Consider the following 14,847-nt stretch of genomic DNA (forward strand, 5'->3'; position numbering starts at 1 on the left):
CCTTTCATTGCCTGTTTATATGAAATACGACAAGATCCAAGCGGTCCGTGTTACTCTGAATTTCTTCTCGAATTATACTTAACCAAATTTATGTTAAAGATTTTAGCAGAAACGAGCCTCAGGATAACGAGTCAAAGAAAAGGGGGCACAAAACACTGTGAAACGTATTATATTTTTATGTTTAAGGACAAAAGTAGAAAGAAAAGCAACTTCACATACGGTACAATGAGATAGGGTGTATGCGCGAATAGATATATATTCAGAAGTTGGAGAGATTGCTGATTAGTTGACGAGCATGCAGAATAGCTTCGGAACAGTTTATCATCCTCTTCTATGGGACAGCGTGCTGGCTATTTAGTGAACGGTAATTTGAATTCTTAGACATAGTTACTGTTTACTCGTGTCTGTTTTTTCTTTCACATTATAGGTATTACGTTACTGATAGTCTATTCAGGTACCTGATATCTGACTTTATACCGCAGTGATTGGCCTTGTGAATTCCATGGAGGAAGCCATGTAACACGCAACTGCCTGCCTGATGGCAAAGGCGCTGCCTTCGCTGCTCTCACCCTCTCTGGCCCTGAAACAGAACAATTCTTTCAAGTCAGTCCATCAGTAAGAAAGACAAGGATCACGAAACAATAAAAGGAAAAGGGGAAAGACTGAAAAATAACGACTCAGTGGTGGTGAAGGTTTACGTGAGGAGAAAATGCAGCCTGTGAGGTCCTAAGATATAACGAAGACAGTTTGCAAAAGATTCATTATGAACACGTCACAGATTATAATGACAATATATACAATTATACGTTACCCAAAAGTGCCAGAGATGTAAAAACTATAAAATTAGATGAATCAATAAAGTTTCGCAAGTATTTTTCGTTTGTTATACTGCTTGATATCTGTCACAGCTGTACATTTACCCTTCAGTTTTTGTACGTCCATCCCTTCGACAGGAGGTCTCTGAAGCGAGGTCGTTTCCTATCGTGAGAAAATAAAACGCCTACAGCCGTCCCTATGATTTTATTTACTTTGTTGCAACCAGTTTCGGCGTCTCAATGCGCCATCTTCAAGTTGTAGTTGGTGCGGAAGGGGTTGACACGATCCCTACATATACCTCAACGGTGGCCAGCATAACTGGTTATGCAGACTATCTGAAAACTTGGATGTCAGCACTCTAACCATCAACAGCCTGGAGATAGCGCACTGAGGCGCCGAAACTGGTTGCAAAAAATAAATAAATAAAATCATAAGGACGGCTTTACGCGTTTTATTTTCTCACAATTCATCGTTCATGCTATGTATTGTCTACGGGGTTTTTGCTGTGATTACGACTACGGTAGATTCAATAAGTGCAGGAAAAGGAATAAGACTTCAATCAGAAACACACACACACACACACACACACACACACACACACACACACACACAAGTACACTTACATACACATGTTCTACGTAAGACGTTAAATACAAATATTTTTCCATGTAGATGATAAAATTAAAGATTGTAACACCAATTTCAAGCCACAACCTAAATTACTCTGCTCGCTCACCTTGATAAATATACATAAGTAGCAATTATAAATAAAAGAGTCTTGGCTGCAATGATGATTTAGAATATCGTTGATGCACTATGGTGGATAGTCAAGATATGGAGAAATGAGTAATTTACACAAGTTTATACATGATGTGTGAAAAAGTGGAAGTAGTTTTGGAACAAGCGTAAAGCACACACCGTTTAAGAACAATTAATTTGGAAACAAGTGTGTAGATTTAAGTATTGTATTGTGTAGTACTGTATTGAACCGGGAACCTAGAAACGACGGGGAGGCTTCGCCCCCGCCGTAGCCCTCAGTGGTTCACAAACCCACAACAGGCTACAGCAGTCCACTCACCCCACCGCTGCCGCACACCGAACCCAGGGTTACTGACCGGTTCGGACCCCAGTGGACCGCCCCGGGAAAGTCTCAAACCAGACGAGTGTAACCCCAAATGTTTGCGTGGTAGAGTAATTACGGTGCACGCGTACATGGGGACAGGGTTTGCGCAGCAATCGCCGACATAGTGTAAATGAGGCGGAAAAAGGGGAACCAGCCCGCATTTGCCAAGGCAGATGGAAAACCGCCTTAAAAACCATCCACAGACTGGCCGGCGCACCGGACCTCGACACTATCTTTCTGAATGGGTTTGCTCCATCACGAGAGATACTTTTCCGTATGAGGTGACAGCAGGCAACAGTTTACTATTTACCTGTCAGCTGTAATAGTGCATACTTTTACTGTCAGAGCAGTTATTTCTTTATTCGATGTACTTTTGGTTCATTACATAGCTGTGGAGGGGTGGAGATTCTGAGCCGTTTAAAGGACGTTTGCACCAGCCACTAGAGCGTGCGCTTTTCAGTATTCCAGTAGTTCTTGTTTGTTTCTAGAATGTTGTTACGCCCAGACCAACATTCTCCTGTGAATGATGCCACACCACAGTAGAGAATGCACGTTGCTCTTCAAATACTTACAATTACCAAACCACTCTGACACCTGTAGACTGACAACGTTTGCTACGTCAGAAAGGTCCTCTTCATTACTTTGTTCAATCCATATTCTGTGCTAGACAGAAATAGTTTTGGCTTTGTATTCCCCATGTGTGAAGGTAGGTACTTATTTATGTATGTATGAAAAAGTGGAATTAAAAATGATCCCTGTCGAATATTATGAATTAGTATACATGGTTACGGCAAATAAGGCTGTACTTCATGTGTGATTTTACGTTTTCGCGTCATAGGGAAAACCTGAATAGCTCTCGAGTATGCAGCCGGCTGGCGTAATCTAAAAGCCGCGACATTTCGGCATCCCGACCTCTTGCCATCTTCAGGCGTCTCTGATGATTGAGTGACATCTGCTGCGTGCCGCCCTTATACTGCAGAGTCGGAGAAGAGTACGCACTTAAGCACTTAACCGCTGATATCTAGTAGATGACAAGGTTAAAACAAACTTTTCTTATACAAATTATAGCTGCTTTATGCTTATCCATTACGGATATTTTAGAACCGCGACTGTTTATTGAATGTAAATAAGTTATATAAAACTGCAATCAGTGACTTTTTTGAATAACTATGTTTTATTCCATGAACCGGTTTTAGAAGCTTTTCACGTTCATCTTCAGATGGTTTCTGGACGTTAGATCATTATTTATAGCACAATGCTGGGTGCCGGCTCTATGACAAAAAGATCGAACACGCTTTAATGTATCGTCATTACTTCTGATTATCTGTCGATATGGATGGAAATTTAGTTTATTTATTTACTATGACAGTTAACTTAGCAAGAGAAATAAGTCAACAGTTCATTTGAAGGTTTGTTATTAATTTAAAAATTTAAATTTAAATATAGATGTCCTAGTCGTACAAGCAGCTGTATCTCATTTGCAAATACAATAACTCTGTATTATTTATTCCTGGGCACTCATGTTAATGCCAATCATGATTAAAATATTTGCTATAACTGCATGTATTATACGTTAATATACAAATAGAAATAAGGCGTCAGATCACTTGAAGTTAGTTCTTGTAGCAATTTATTTATTTATTTTATTTTGTGCTCTCCCGTTATCGCCGGTCTGATTGAAATATTTGCCCTTATATCGACTTTAATACAGATAAAAAAAAAACAAATTACATCTCTGTGCACAGAAGGGCTCTGCCATATCTTTTTATCAAGGTCTTTGTTACTAGCAACAGTTGAATGGTCAGCGTGACAGATTGTCAATCCTCTGGACCCGGGTTCGATTCCCGGCTGGGTCGGGGAATTTTCTCCGCCCGTGTTGTGCTGTCCTCATGGGCATCATCCTTTAATCCTCATCGACAGCAGGTCGCCGAAGTGGCGTGAAATTGAAAGACCGGCACCCGGCGAACGGCCTGCCCGACGGGGGGACCCGAGCCATACGATTCAATAAAAACAAGCAACAGTTGTAAAGCGCATGCTGGATGCTGGCAAAGTCTCGCTGTCAGACTGTAGATTAATATAGTTTGTGTGAAAGTGTGTGTAGTGATATAACAACTGGACATCAAAATTGAGGCAGACAGATGGACACTAACGGAAAAAGCCGCCCATACTGTCGCAGTAGGTAAAAAACTTCATTTACATCCATTTCGACAGAAAAGTAATAGTCATGGCGATACATTAAAGCGTGTTCTATCTTCCTGTCATAGAACCAGCACCCTGCATTATGCTAGAAATAATGACGTAACTTCCATAAACCACCTGAAAATAACCTGCAAAGGTTCGAAAACCGGTTCATGGAATAAAACATTATTATTCGAAAAAGTGACTGGTTGCAGTTTTATATAACCTATCTCATTATATTGCTGGTTTATTTGAGGACAATCAGTAACAGCTTCCTAAATTTTCACACAAACCGTAAACGTCACAGCTCCTTCGTGCTCTCAGCGGCATTTTCTGGTAAGTGTACGCGACATGTCAGAGAGTGTACACTAACATAAATCAGAAGAAAATTCACCATGTCCTTCCTTCATAACCTGTGCATTCTTCATGTCACCATTGGGAGAAATCATCACATTTAATCCAGTCTCCCTTAACGGGCTCCTTGTAGATTTCAAAGTACCCTGGACACTTCAAAACATTAGATCCCTCCATGGATTTGGACCTGGTGGTTCCCGAAATGTGTGGCGCGGTTAAGTCGAGATCAGCCGTACAGATCCTGGTATTTTGACTCTTCTTGGTTTTGTCTGGTTTAACTTGTTTGTCCAAGAATGCATATATATATATTTTTTTTTACATTTTCTTCTTTGTTGATGGTCGATCATATTTTGGCAGTGGATAAATACTGGATAGGCCTACAGCTCTCTGAACTTCATTTCTGTCTTGTTCGCGGTTTTTTCCTGGTGACTGCACAGACAAAAAAACATCTGTCACTGAGGAGCAGCATTTGTCCATGGGCTTCTGTTGAACTCCTTTTCATTCTTCAGTTGTTGGAAATTCGGCTCTCTCAGTGACTTCTGCGGGACCAAAGTCTTCTGCTGTGACGATATCGGGACTGAACGGGACTACTCCAGTTCACTCGGGGGATTTCTCAGCTGTTCGGACTGCGGCTACTCGAGAAAGTGCAGCTCGAAACAAAACACTCGTATCCGTCTGCCTAATGGGTCTTCCTGGATTAGTAACGAACAGGGAGGGAGGAGCAGTTGAGGGTACGCCCGTCGCCTTCCCCGCTGTCTCGCGGCGTGCTCTTACCTGTTGAGCCGCACAGTTCAAAAAAATGTCACAAATGGCGGTCACTGCTTGGTCCCGCTGTTTGTCGTGCTGTGGTTTGTTCCCTCACAGGACGGCGATTCTTTTGGCAGATAATTATGTTCTCTCGTGTGTGCTTATGCAGGGTGATTCACGAAGATATGCAAATATTTTAATATGTTATTCTACAAGTGAAACTTAAAAAAAAGTTCATGTAAACGTAGATCCGCAAATGTTTAGTTACGGAGTTACGGCTAGTAAAAGATTTTGTCTGAAATTCAGCAGCTTCGTTAATATGAAGCCATCACAAAACTGCACGAGGTTAAAGTAAAGCACGAGTTCCATTTATTTTGTTGTTGTCTGATGATTCTAATAAAACATGTCCGAACGTATATCTGCAGTAGTTTTACATAACATCCAGAGAAGCAAAGATTATTATACAAGTAAATTTGTTTAATTTCGATTAAGAATGTAGAAACGTTTATGCCATTGTTGGCAATCGTTAGTGAGTTGTGTCAGTCGTTTCCTAACCTTGAAACGTGTTAGTTTTCTGTATTGTTCAGTGAAAGAACATAATAACAATATTATGCAACTGTTGTAGTTTGTTGATTATTTATGAAATAGGGATGCCTTTCCAATTTACGACACAGGAATACGCGGATAAAATGTTTATTTATTGTAAATGTGATGGTAATAGTACGGCTGCAGTTAACAAATATCGTGTACGTTATCCAACTCGGAGGATTCCGAATGCACGAACCATTAGTGGAGTATTTCGAATGTTACGGGAGACAGGTTCTTTACCTAGCTTTCATAATCAGTACCAGTGCTCGATACGAGAAGCCGATGATGAGGGCATTATGGATGCTGTTCAACATAGCCCGGGTACCAGTACACGATGTATCTCTCAACGATCGGCATTTCACAATCTGAGGTATGGCGTTCACTGAAGTACAATAAACTAACCGGCAGTAACATAAACATATTTTAGTTACTGTTGAGGCACAGTTTACTCTAGATGGTATAACCAGTTTACATAACGAGCACGTATGTTCTGAAGCAAACCCACATGCAACTGTGCAACGCAATTACCAGCAGCGATTTGCCTCTCTGGATCTTCCGGAAAACTACTGCAAATATGCGTCTCGCACATGTTTTGTTAGATTCACCAGATCAATAACAACAAAATAAATGGAAATCGTTCCTTACATTAACCTCTCATTGAGACGTGAGTGGCTCCTGCTCCCGCCACCATGTATTTAACACCCTGTTTTTAACGTACTTCCACCTCACTACGTTAATTTCAATTACAGGTGTCACTGAGCTGCTGCTTTGGCTGACCGTGACCGGCATTACCACCGCGTATCGATATGTCCCCTCTGGTAGTATCTTTGCTCGACTGCTATTGCTTCCCAGTCGTTGTCTGTCGTAAGGGAGTTCGGGTCGCGAGTTCTGGCGGCCAGTAAGTTGGGACGCGTCTGGAGCGCAGTCCGGACCTGCCAGTCGGGGAGTTGCAGTGCGGCACTGGTGCAGTTGGGTTGGAGCAGCAGTGCGGTCTGCGTCGACACGGCTCGCCCGACCACTGCCGCCACGCATCACTTGAGCCGGGCCACGGTCTCGGTGGATCGTCGGTCGGTCGCCCTACCGGACGACGCGTTATGGCTCGCCGATCGTTCTTGAGTCGGCTGTGTGTATGCGCGCATCAACTCCCGATTTGTCTTCGTGCGTGCTTAGTTACTGTGGGGTATCGTTCAGGTCTTCGTGTAAGTGTTTGTCAGGTTGTGTGTGTGGTTGGCGTTATTTCCACTGATGACTATTTTAGATGTTGTCGGCATTCTGATGGAGTCCGTCGGTTACTGGGGACCAGGGAAGTTATCTCCGCGCGGTGCTGTCGGCTGGGTCCGCTGGCGTTCCCTGCGCAGAGTCGGAGCCTGTGTGGAGCTGTCCGTCCGCTACGAGCTTCGTGGCTCACCGACCCAGGACGTCAAAGTTGAGTAGTGGTTTCAGCTACCCAAGCCACGTCCATTCGTGTTGTGTGGTTCCTATCGGTGGTTCACTGTTGGGGAGATTTTCCTGTGAGCAACACTGAGTGTTTCTATTGCTGAAATTTAGCCGCCATGCAGTGCAATTAACTATATTGGTTGACTACAATTCAAGTGCAACAGAGGAATTTTCTGCCTTGTGGCCATTAGTGTTTTGGTTACCTGCCCTGGCCACTGCTGTAAATTCAGACAGTGTTCTTTTCGGGTGAAGTTACCTATATTACCGTATTTCAAATTCAAGTGTACCAGTGGAATTTTCTGCCTTGTGGCCGTTAGTGTTCCAGTTACCTGCCCTGGCCACTAACCTAATTTCAGGCAGCGTCCTTTCCTCATCTGTTGTCGCTGTCCAATATGGTGTGTAGTTTTGACAGCTAATACACATTTCATTGTGGATAATCACCTTTGTAACTTTTGATGTTTGCGTTCTCATGTACCGGTTGGTGGCAAGCAAGTCATTTTGTCGGTCGGTCCGTGGCTGTCCTCTGGTTGGGTTCTGACGGATCAAGTGTAGTTTGGCTCACGACCTCCTGTCTCACCTAAGTGAACGAGGGCTGACAGACCTTCGTGGAGGCTTCTGAGTGCCGTTTTCTTTATTGTCCTTCTCACCGGTGTTTGTCTGTTTATAACCTATCATAGCCAATGATTTAAAGAAATTCTTGTTTTTACTCGATTTTATGTATTTTTGAATTTTAGAAAATCAATTGTTGGCCTTCAGCCACTTAAATCCTTATTCTAAATTAAAAAAAAAAAACATTGCAGCCGTCTGCCTTTGAAAGGTTATGGTAATTTATTTTACATCTTGAAAATTTTATTGTGGACCTTCGGCTGTTTGTATTGCATCTTGTTTATGTTTGTGTATTCACCCTTTCCTTGAGGCTCTCAACCTTGCTGCGTATATGTATATGTTAATTATATTATTTGCAATTTCAACTGCATGTTTTTTTTACCACTTGAGATTTATCTTGTTGCTTTAAGATTTTTTGTCTGGAGGCCTTCAGCCGTGAAATAATTGCCTTTTTGAAACTCGTAGTTCTAAAGTTTTTGGTTTGAAAAATTACAATAAATTAGAATTTTGAGTGAACCTGACCGACGCCTTAGTCGGCCCTTCCCACAGTCCTGATCACGTGTTGTGCCCTGCAGGTTTAGCGGGCGTTTCACGTACAGTCTTGCGATGGCTTCATGTAAGCCGAGTTGCTAAATTTCAGGCAAAATCTTTTATTAGCTGCAACTCCATACCTAAACATTTGCAAACCTATGTTTATATGAGCTTTTTTATTTAGTTTTACTTGTAGAATAACATATTAAAATATCTGCGTATCTTAGTGAATCACCACGTGTAGCGCTTTCTGCTTAGGATATGCAACTTAAAGATTACATAATCTGAAACAACTTATATTTACCTGCTACAACCAATAAATCTGGTGTATTACATGTGATGGCGTGAATATAGAACCAACAACGCAATGTAGTTTTCCGCTGTCGGTCAGTATTGCCAATAGAGACAAAATGTCACTGCGAACCCTTAGCAGACGCGTACTTTTATCCGAACTTGCCCTGTCTTCTTCTCTCTCTCTCTCTCTCTCTCTCTCTCTCTCCACCCCCGTCCCCAGTGCCCGTGCAGGGCCTTCAGCAGCGGGGCGGCAGTGCCTGCGCCCCCTCCTCCAGTGTCGCGACACGAGCGGACCCCCACGTAGGCCGCCGCTGTGCTCTGGCCGTGCTCGAGGCCGGCTCCAGAAACACGCTTCCTTTCTTACTAGTCCGTCATGTCTGTGTTGAAACGCGGACAGGACCGAATCACACCATCTTTTTCGAGGGTCGTTCAACACACCAGGACTGCGGCCGCCTAGTGCATCGCCAGCAGAGCTGGTCAGGGGTGGGGGGGGGGGGGGGGGGATCTGGCACACTCGACGCAGCCTCGAGTGATCCGAGAAGGTTCTGAAACAGTCGTCCTCCGTGCAGACAGAGGGAACCGTACAGACCTGCCACCGAAGCAAAAGCTGTGCGACCCACGATAGGACGACATACACGCGAGGACGGAAGGCGGACCTACCGGCCGACTAAAGAGGAGGACCGTCCATCTTCTCCAGCACACATTCCCAGGCAAAAAGACGCTGAAGAAACCACGCCCACTAGCAGCTACGCCACCTAGAGCAAGAAATGTCTCCTCGTACAGTTGTTAGCAACACTGGAGCACCGACACACGAATTAGCAAAACACCCGACTGCGATCCTCAGCCCCACAGCACCACAGATGAAATTCGGGCCATTTCAGCGTCTCTCGACTGGGCCAAGAATACTTCACTGTGAGTATCGATGTATCTCTTTTCACAAGGGTGTACACAAATAATCCTATTTATACTTTATTTAACGTGTTTTACTGCCACTGGCTGACAGTGATGCGGTGCTGGAGACGGTGGGTGGAGCTCCTTCTATTTCGGCGCTGTAAATCAAACGTCGCGCAACAGAGGTTACACGCGGCCCCTAGAGTGGCGAGCGCTCACCGCCAGCTTCACCAGACTCCCGCCCGTGCAGCTGTCTTCCTCTTGCGTAACTCTTAACGTGATATCCTTATTTTTGTGTTTGTAGTTAACGTCCCTCTGTGTACATTCTCGTGACGCCCTTCACATAGTAGGCCGTCTGATGATGAGCAGAACAGTCGTCGAAACCGGTCACCACTAAATAAGTACACACCTTTATGCAGTTGGGACTGCCCTGTTTTACACACATCAAAAAAGTTTTGCATCACCTCGGCTCTGAGAGTTCCGGAACCTGTACAGAAAATTGGAATAGAGATCAACATAAACATCATTTCCACCCTTTTCATTGCTCATGAAAACCGCACATTGCATGTTGTACCACCATACAGCGAGACCTTCAGAGGTGGTGGTCCAGATTGCTGTAAACACCGGTACCTCTAATACACAACAGCACGTCCTCTTCCATTGATGCATGCCTGTATTCGTCGTGGCACGCTATCCACAAGGTCCAGATTGTTCCACTCCTTAACGGCAATTCGGTGTACATCCCTGAGAATGGTTGGTGGGCTACGTCGTCCATAAACAGCCTTTTCAATCCATCTCAGGCATGTTTGATAGGGTTCATGTCTGGACAAAATGCTTGCCACTCTAGTCGAGCGATGTCGTTATCCTGAAGGACGTCATTCACAAGATGTGGATGATGGGGGCGGGAATTGTCGTCCATGAACACGAATGCCTCGTCAGTATGCTGCTGATACGGTTGCACTATTGGTCGGAGGATGGCATTCACGTATCCTACAGCCGTTACGCCGTCTTCCACGACCATCGGCGGCGTACGTCGGCCCCACATAATGCCACAACAAAAAAGCAGGTAACCTCCAACTTCTTCCACTTGCTGGGCACTGTGTCTAAGGCGTTCAGCCTGAGCGAGTTGCCTCCAAACACGTCTCCAACGATTGTCTGGTTGTAGGCATATGCGACACTCATCGGTGAAGAGAACGTGATGCCAAACCTGAGCGGTCAATTTGGCAAGTTGTTGGGCCCATCCATACCGCGCTGCATGGTGTCGTGGTTGCAAGGATGGATCTCGTCATGGACGTCGAGAGTGAAATTGCGCATCATACAGCCTGTTGTGCACAGTTTGAGTCGTAACAGGACGTCCTGTGGCTGCACGAAAAACATTATTCAACATGGTGGCGTTGCTGTCAGGGTTCCTCCGAGCTACAATCCGTAGGTAGCCGTCATCCACTGCAGTAATAGCCCTTGGGCGGCATGAGCGAGGCATGTCACCGACAGTTCCTGTCTCTCTGTATCCCCTCCATGTCCTAACAACATCGCTTTGGTTCACTCGGAGACACCTGGACACTTCCCTGTTGGCACAAAGTAGCAATGCGGACGCGATCAAACCGCGGTATTGACTGTCTAGGCATGGTTGAATTTTAGACAACATTAACCGTGCACCTTCTTCCTGGTGGAATGACTGGAACTGATCGGCTGTCGGACCCCCTCCGTCTAATAGGCGCTGCTCACGCATGGTTGTTTATATCTTTGGGCGGGTTTAGTGACATGTCTGAACAGTCAAAGAGACTGCGTCTGTGATACAATAACCACAGCCAACGTCTAGCTTCAGGAGTTCTGGGAAACGGTGTGATGAAAAACCCCAGGTGAGTGTTAGAAGAGATAATGCTACAGGACTCCAGAATACAGGACAATAATGTAACTTAATGAGATAATGGAATCCAAAAGTAATTTAAGATGTGACACAACAGAGATAAGCATGTATGCTTTATCGTGACTTGGGGGAGTATATAAATATAAAAAATTAAATAATTATTGTAATGTACTAATTGTAGTACAAGGGGCATGCGAATGAAGAAAAAGTGAGATGAAGACGATAGTATATACAGTGAAACAGGTGAAGTGTTTATGAGGAAAACAGGTAGAGCATAAATAGTTTAAGATTGGAGATCTTGGAGGTGAGGATCTAAAGGAAGTACTGAAGGGGCCGGCCAGAGTGGCCGAGCGGTTCTAGGCGCTACAGTCTGGAGCCGCGCGATCACTACGGTCACAGGTTCGAATCCTGCCTCGGGCATGGATGTTTGTGATGTCATTAGGTTAGTTAGGTTTAAGTAGTTCTAAGTTCTAGGGGACTGATGACCACAGATGTTAAGTCTCATAGTGCTCAGAGCCAAGTACTGAAGGAAACTCAAGACTGATTATTTGTTTCTAAGAGAGGTGAGAAAGAGGATGCAGATGATGGGTGTCAGTTGGTACGCGAAGACAGTAAAGAGGGTAATGTGAAGGGAAAAGTGGAAGAATTAGATATGGGGTTCAGAAGTACAGGGAGTAGTCAGATTTAGTGAATTATTTTAGTTGCCAGTAGTTGACAGATTAACTAAATAGCACGCGAAAAATTGTGAAAAATAATCCCATAAATATGTGTAATCTCCAGGGATATAGGAGGTTTCCAAAGGTGTAACAATGTTTATGGCTTGTTAGAAGATGCTGGATTAAAAATCGAAGATGGAAAAGTAGAATATTACATAACAAATATGTTTGTGCAAAGTGGGGAAAAACAGCAGTTAATGGATAGCAGAAGCAATCTGAGTGTGGTAGCAGAAAAATTTTTAAATGGTATCTCTGACACTAAATCTATTGTCATTATGCCTGTATCTGATATAAATAATAGTAACCATAGAAATTGTGAAGAAATCTGTGTGATACGAACAATGTTACCAATCAGACTAAATGGTCCCAGAATGACATTTTTATTCTGCATCGGAATGTGCGCTGATACGAAAATTCCTGGCAGATTAAAACTGTATGCCGGACCGAGACTTGAACTCGGGACCTTTGCCTTTCGCGGGAAGGCACTCTGCCGACTTAGCTACCAAAGTACCCCTTCCCAAAGCTTTAATTCCGTCAGTACCTCGTCTCCTACCATCCAAACTTCACAGAAGCTATCCTGCATATCTTGCAGAACTAGCACTCAGTCGGTAGAGCACTTGCCCGCTAAAGGCCAAGGTTCCGAGTTCGGGTCTCGGTTCGAGACACAGTTTCAATCTGCCAGAAAGTTTCGTATCAGTGCACTCCGCTGCAGAGTGAAAATTTCATTCTGGGAACATCCCCCAGGCTGTGGCTAAGCCAAATCTTTTATGAAAATACATGTGAATTAAGTGGACATATACAAGAAGCAGCAAGTAAGTAGCATATGTTTCTTGAAAATGATTTCAGCAATATGTCGGAAGTTGACATGTGTACTGTTTTCACAGTAGATAGTGAAGCTATTCGATGCAACAGATAACGTTGTGAGTAAAGGAAATAGCAGGCTAGGAAGGAAATATGTTGTTGCAGTAATAGCGGAAAAATATTACTCTTGTATTAGAAGATGTTGACTTAGGGGATTCCAGGAGAAAGTAGATAGTCAATTAAAGCTTTTAATCTACTGACATGAGCTCTATGGGTCAGAGTGAGAAAGGGAAAGAAAACTGAAAAGTTTAGCAAATGATATTTATGTAATGTATGTATAATTCATCTCTACCTTAACTGAAAAATTACGAACTTGAAGATGCCTGAGAGGCAACGCTTTTTATCCAAAATTTTTGTGATTGTGCTTAAAGTTAAGGAAAGAAACAGGTAACGAATGGTAACTATGTTCTGCTTTTTTTATATGAACGTACGATTTTCTTGGATTCAGTTTTTCTGCAAATATGTATGAAAAGTCAATGTAAATATTAGGAAGAAGTAAATAAGGCTAAAACTGCATTCATTAGCAACCTGATATCTGTAACAACTGTTTGTATTCTCACTTTGAGAATAACTATTTTTTGAGAGCCTATTGGGGAGCTACAGTAAATAATATTCTCTGTTGAATCACTTTCCTTGAAGATAAACAAAGTCATAATTTTCAATTGTAAAATTTTGAGAATGAAATTTTAGGGGAAAATATGTACTCATATTTGCTTTATAGGTTGTATCATTGGATTATGCCTACTCTGCAGGAGCACACATTACATCCAAGTTTCTGACAGGGATTCCACGCTCCCTACGAGCCGTCAGGTGTCGCTGGTCATATGGACGTTTTTCTTATGCCGGCCACGTGACTGGAAGTAGCACAAGCTGTATACTGGCGGTTGCGGCTGTACTCGTTTGTGTCCTGAAGAGTCAGTGGGATTCCTGGGCCAGGCATGAACGCCCTCCAGAGCCACTGCTACGCTGCCATTGCTGCCTGTGCCAGTCTTCGCACCTTGGAACCTCTGACGTGGCCTTTCCAGACGCCAAATTTAGTAATATTTCATCCAGAATCGAAACTCACGCTCTCCCTTATGGTCACAGCAAGTCTAGCCTTTTGGACTATTTTGTTTTTCATGTAAATGTATTGGTGGCTCGCCCTAAATTCTTTTGCTGTCACAAGCTGCCACAATAACCTGCCTTCAGTGCCTGTCACGTGAGTGACATTTTCGGTGTTGCAACCAACAGTGTAAACCATCTTACTGTAGACACCTTGATCACTGGCATAATTCATGTTCATGTCTCCAGTGAAGTCCTCTGCGTGGACCTCCACGAGCTATAGGACCTGTAGTTGGAAACTTGCCTCCCTATTATCAGTGCGTTCGATCAGTGTCTTAGCTACACAAGCTGTTCTGCAGGACTTTTGCAATGTTTGCGTAACCCATGGGCTGCGCCAACCATTGTATGCGCCACCCTCTGTCCAAGGCAAGCACCTGTCCCTGGACGAACGCACAGGATGGAGGCGTACCCTTTGTGATCCAGTGCTGCCCACAGCAACTTTCTTCCTTTAGCCAATGTTTCTTAGCCACCAAGGGCACCAGTGTCCTTCCTGTCACTTAACTGCTCCCCCAGCAGGGAGTCCGCCCAGTATGACAACGTTTAGCAGGTATCACTAAGGATGTCAGTGGAATTTGCTCATCAGACAGAGAGGGACATGAGGACGCAAACAGCTTTCCAGGTGTCGTAAGCACACAGAACGTCGCTTCACAGGAGATTTGCTGTCCATCACGGCGAACATCAACAACTTCCCTATCTGGCTGCAGATCGCAACTGGGGCCTTGGCAACATAACTGATT

General features: G+C 43.9%; 1 protein-coding gene across 2 annotated transcripts in view; it reads right to left on the bottom strand.

The window, feature by feature from the left end:
- Positions 1-14,847, bottom strand: part of LOC126092026 (uncharacterized) — a 489,900-nt gene that overhangs the window by 132,309 nt on the left and 342,744 nt on the right. For both annotated transcript variants that reach the window (XM_049907420.1, XM_049907421.1), the window contains one exon: positions 459-580. In XM_049907420.1, coding sequence (XP_049763377.1) covers positions 459-580 — 122 coding nt within the window. The remainder of the gene's footprint in view (positions 1-458; positions 581-14,847) is intronic.

This window comes from Schistocerca cancellata, chromosome 7 (assembly GCF_023864275.1).
Source record: "Schistocerca cancellata isolate TAMUIC-IGC-003103 chromosome 7, iqSchCanc2.1, whole genome shotgun sequence".
Taxonomy (NCBI): domain Eukaryota; kingdom Metazoa; phylum Arthropoda; class Insecta; order Orthoptera; family Acrididae; genus Schistocerca; species Schistocerca cancellata.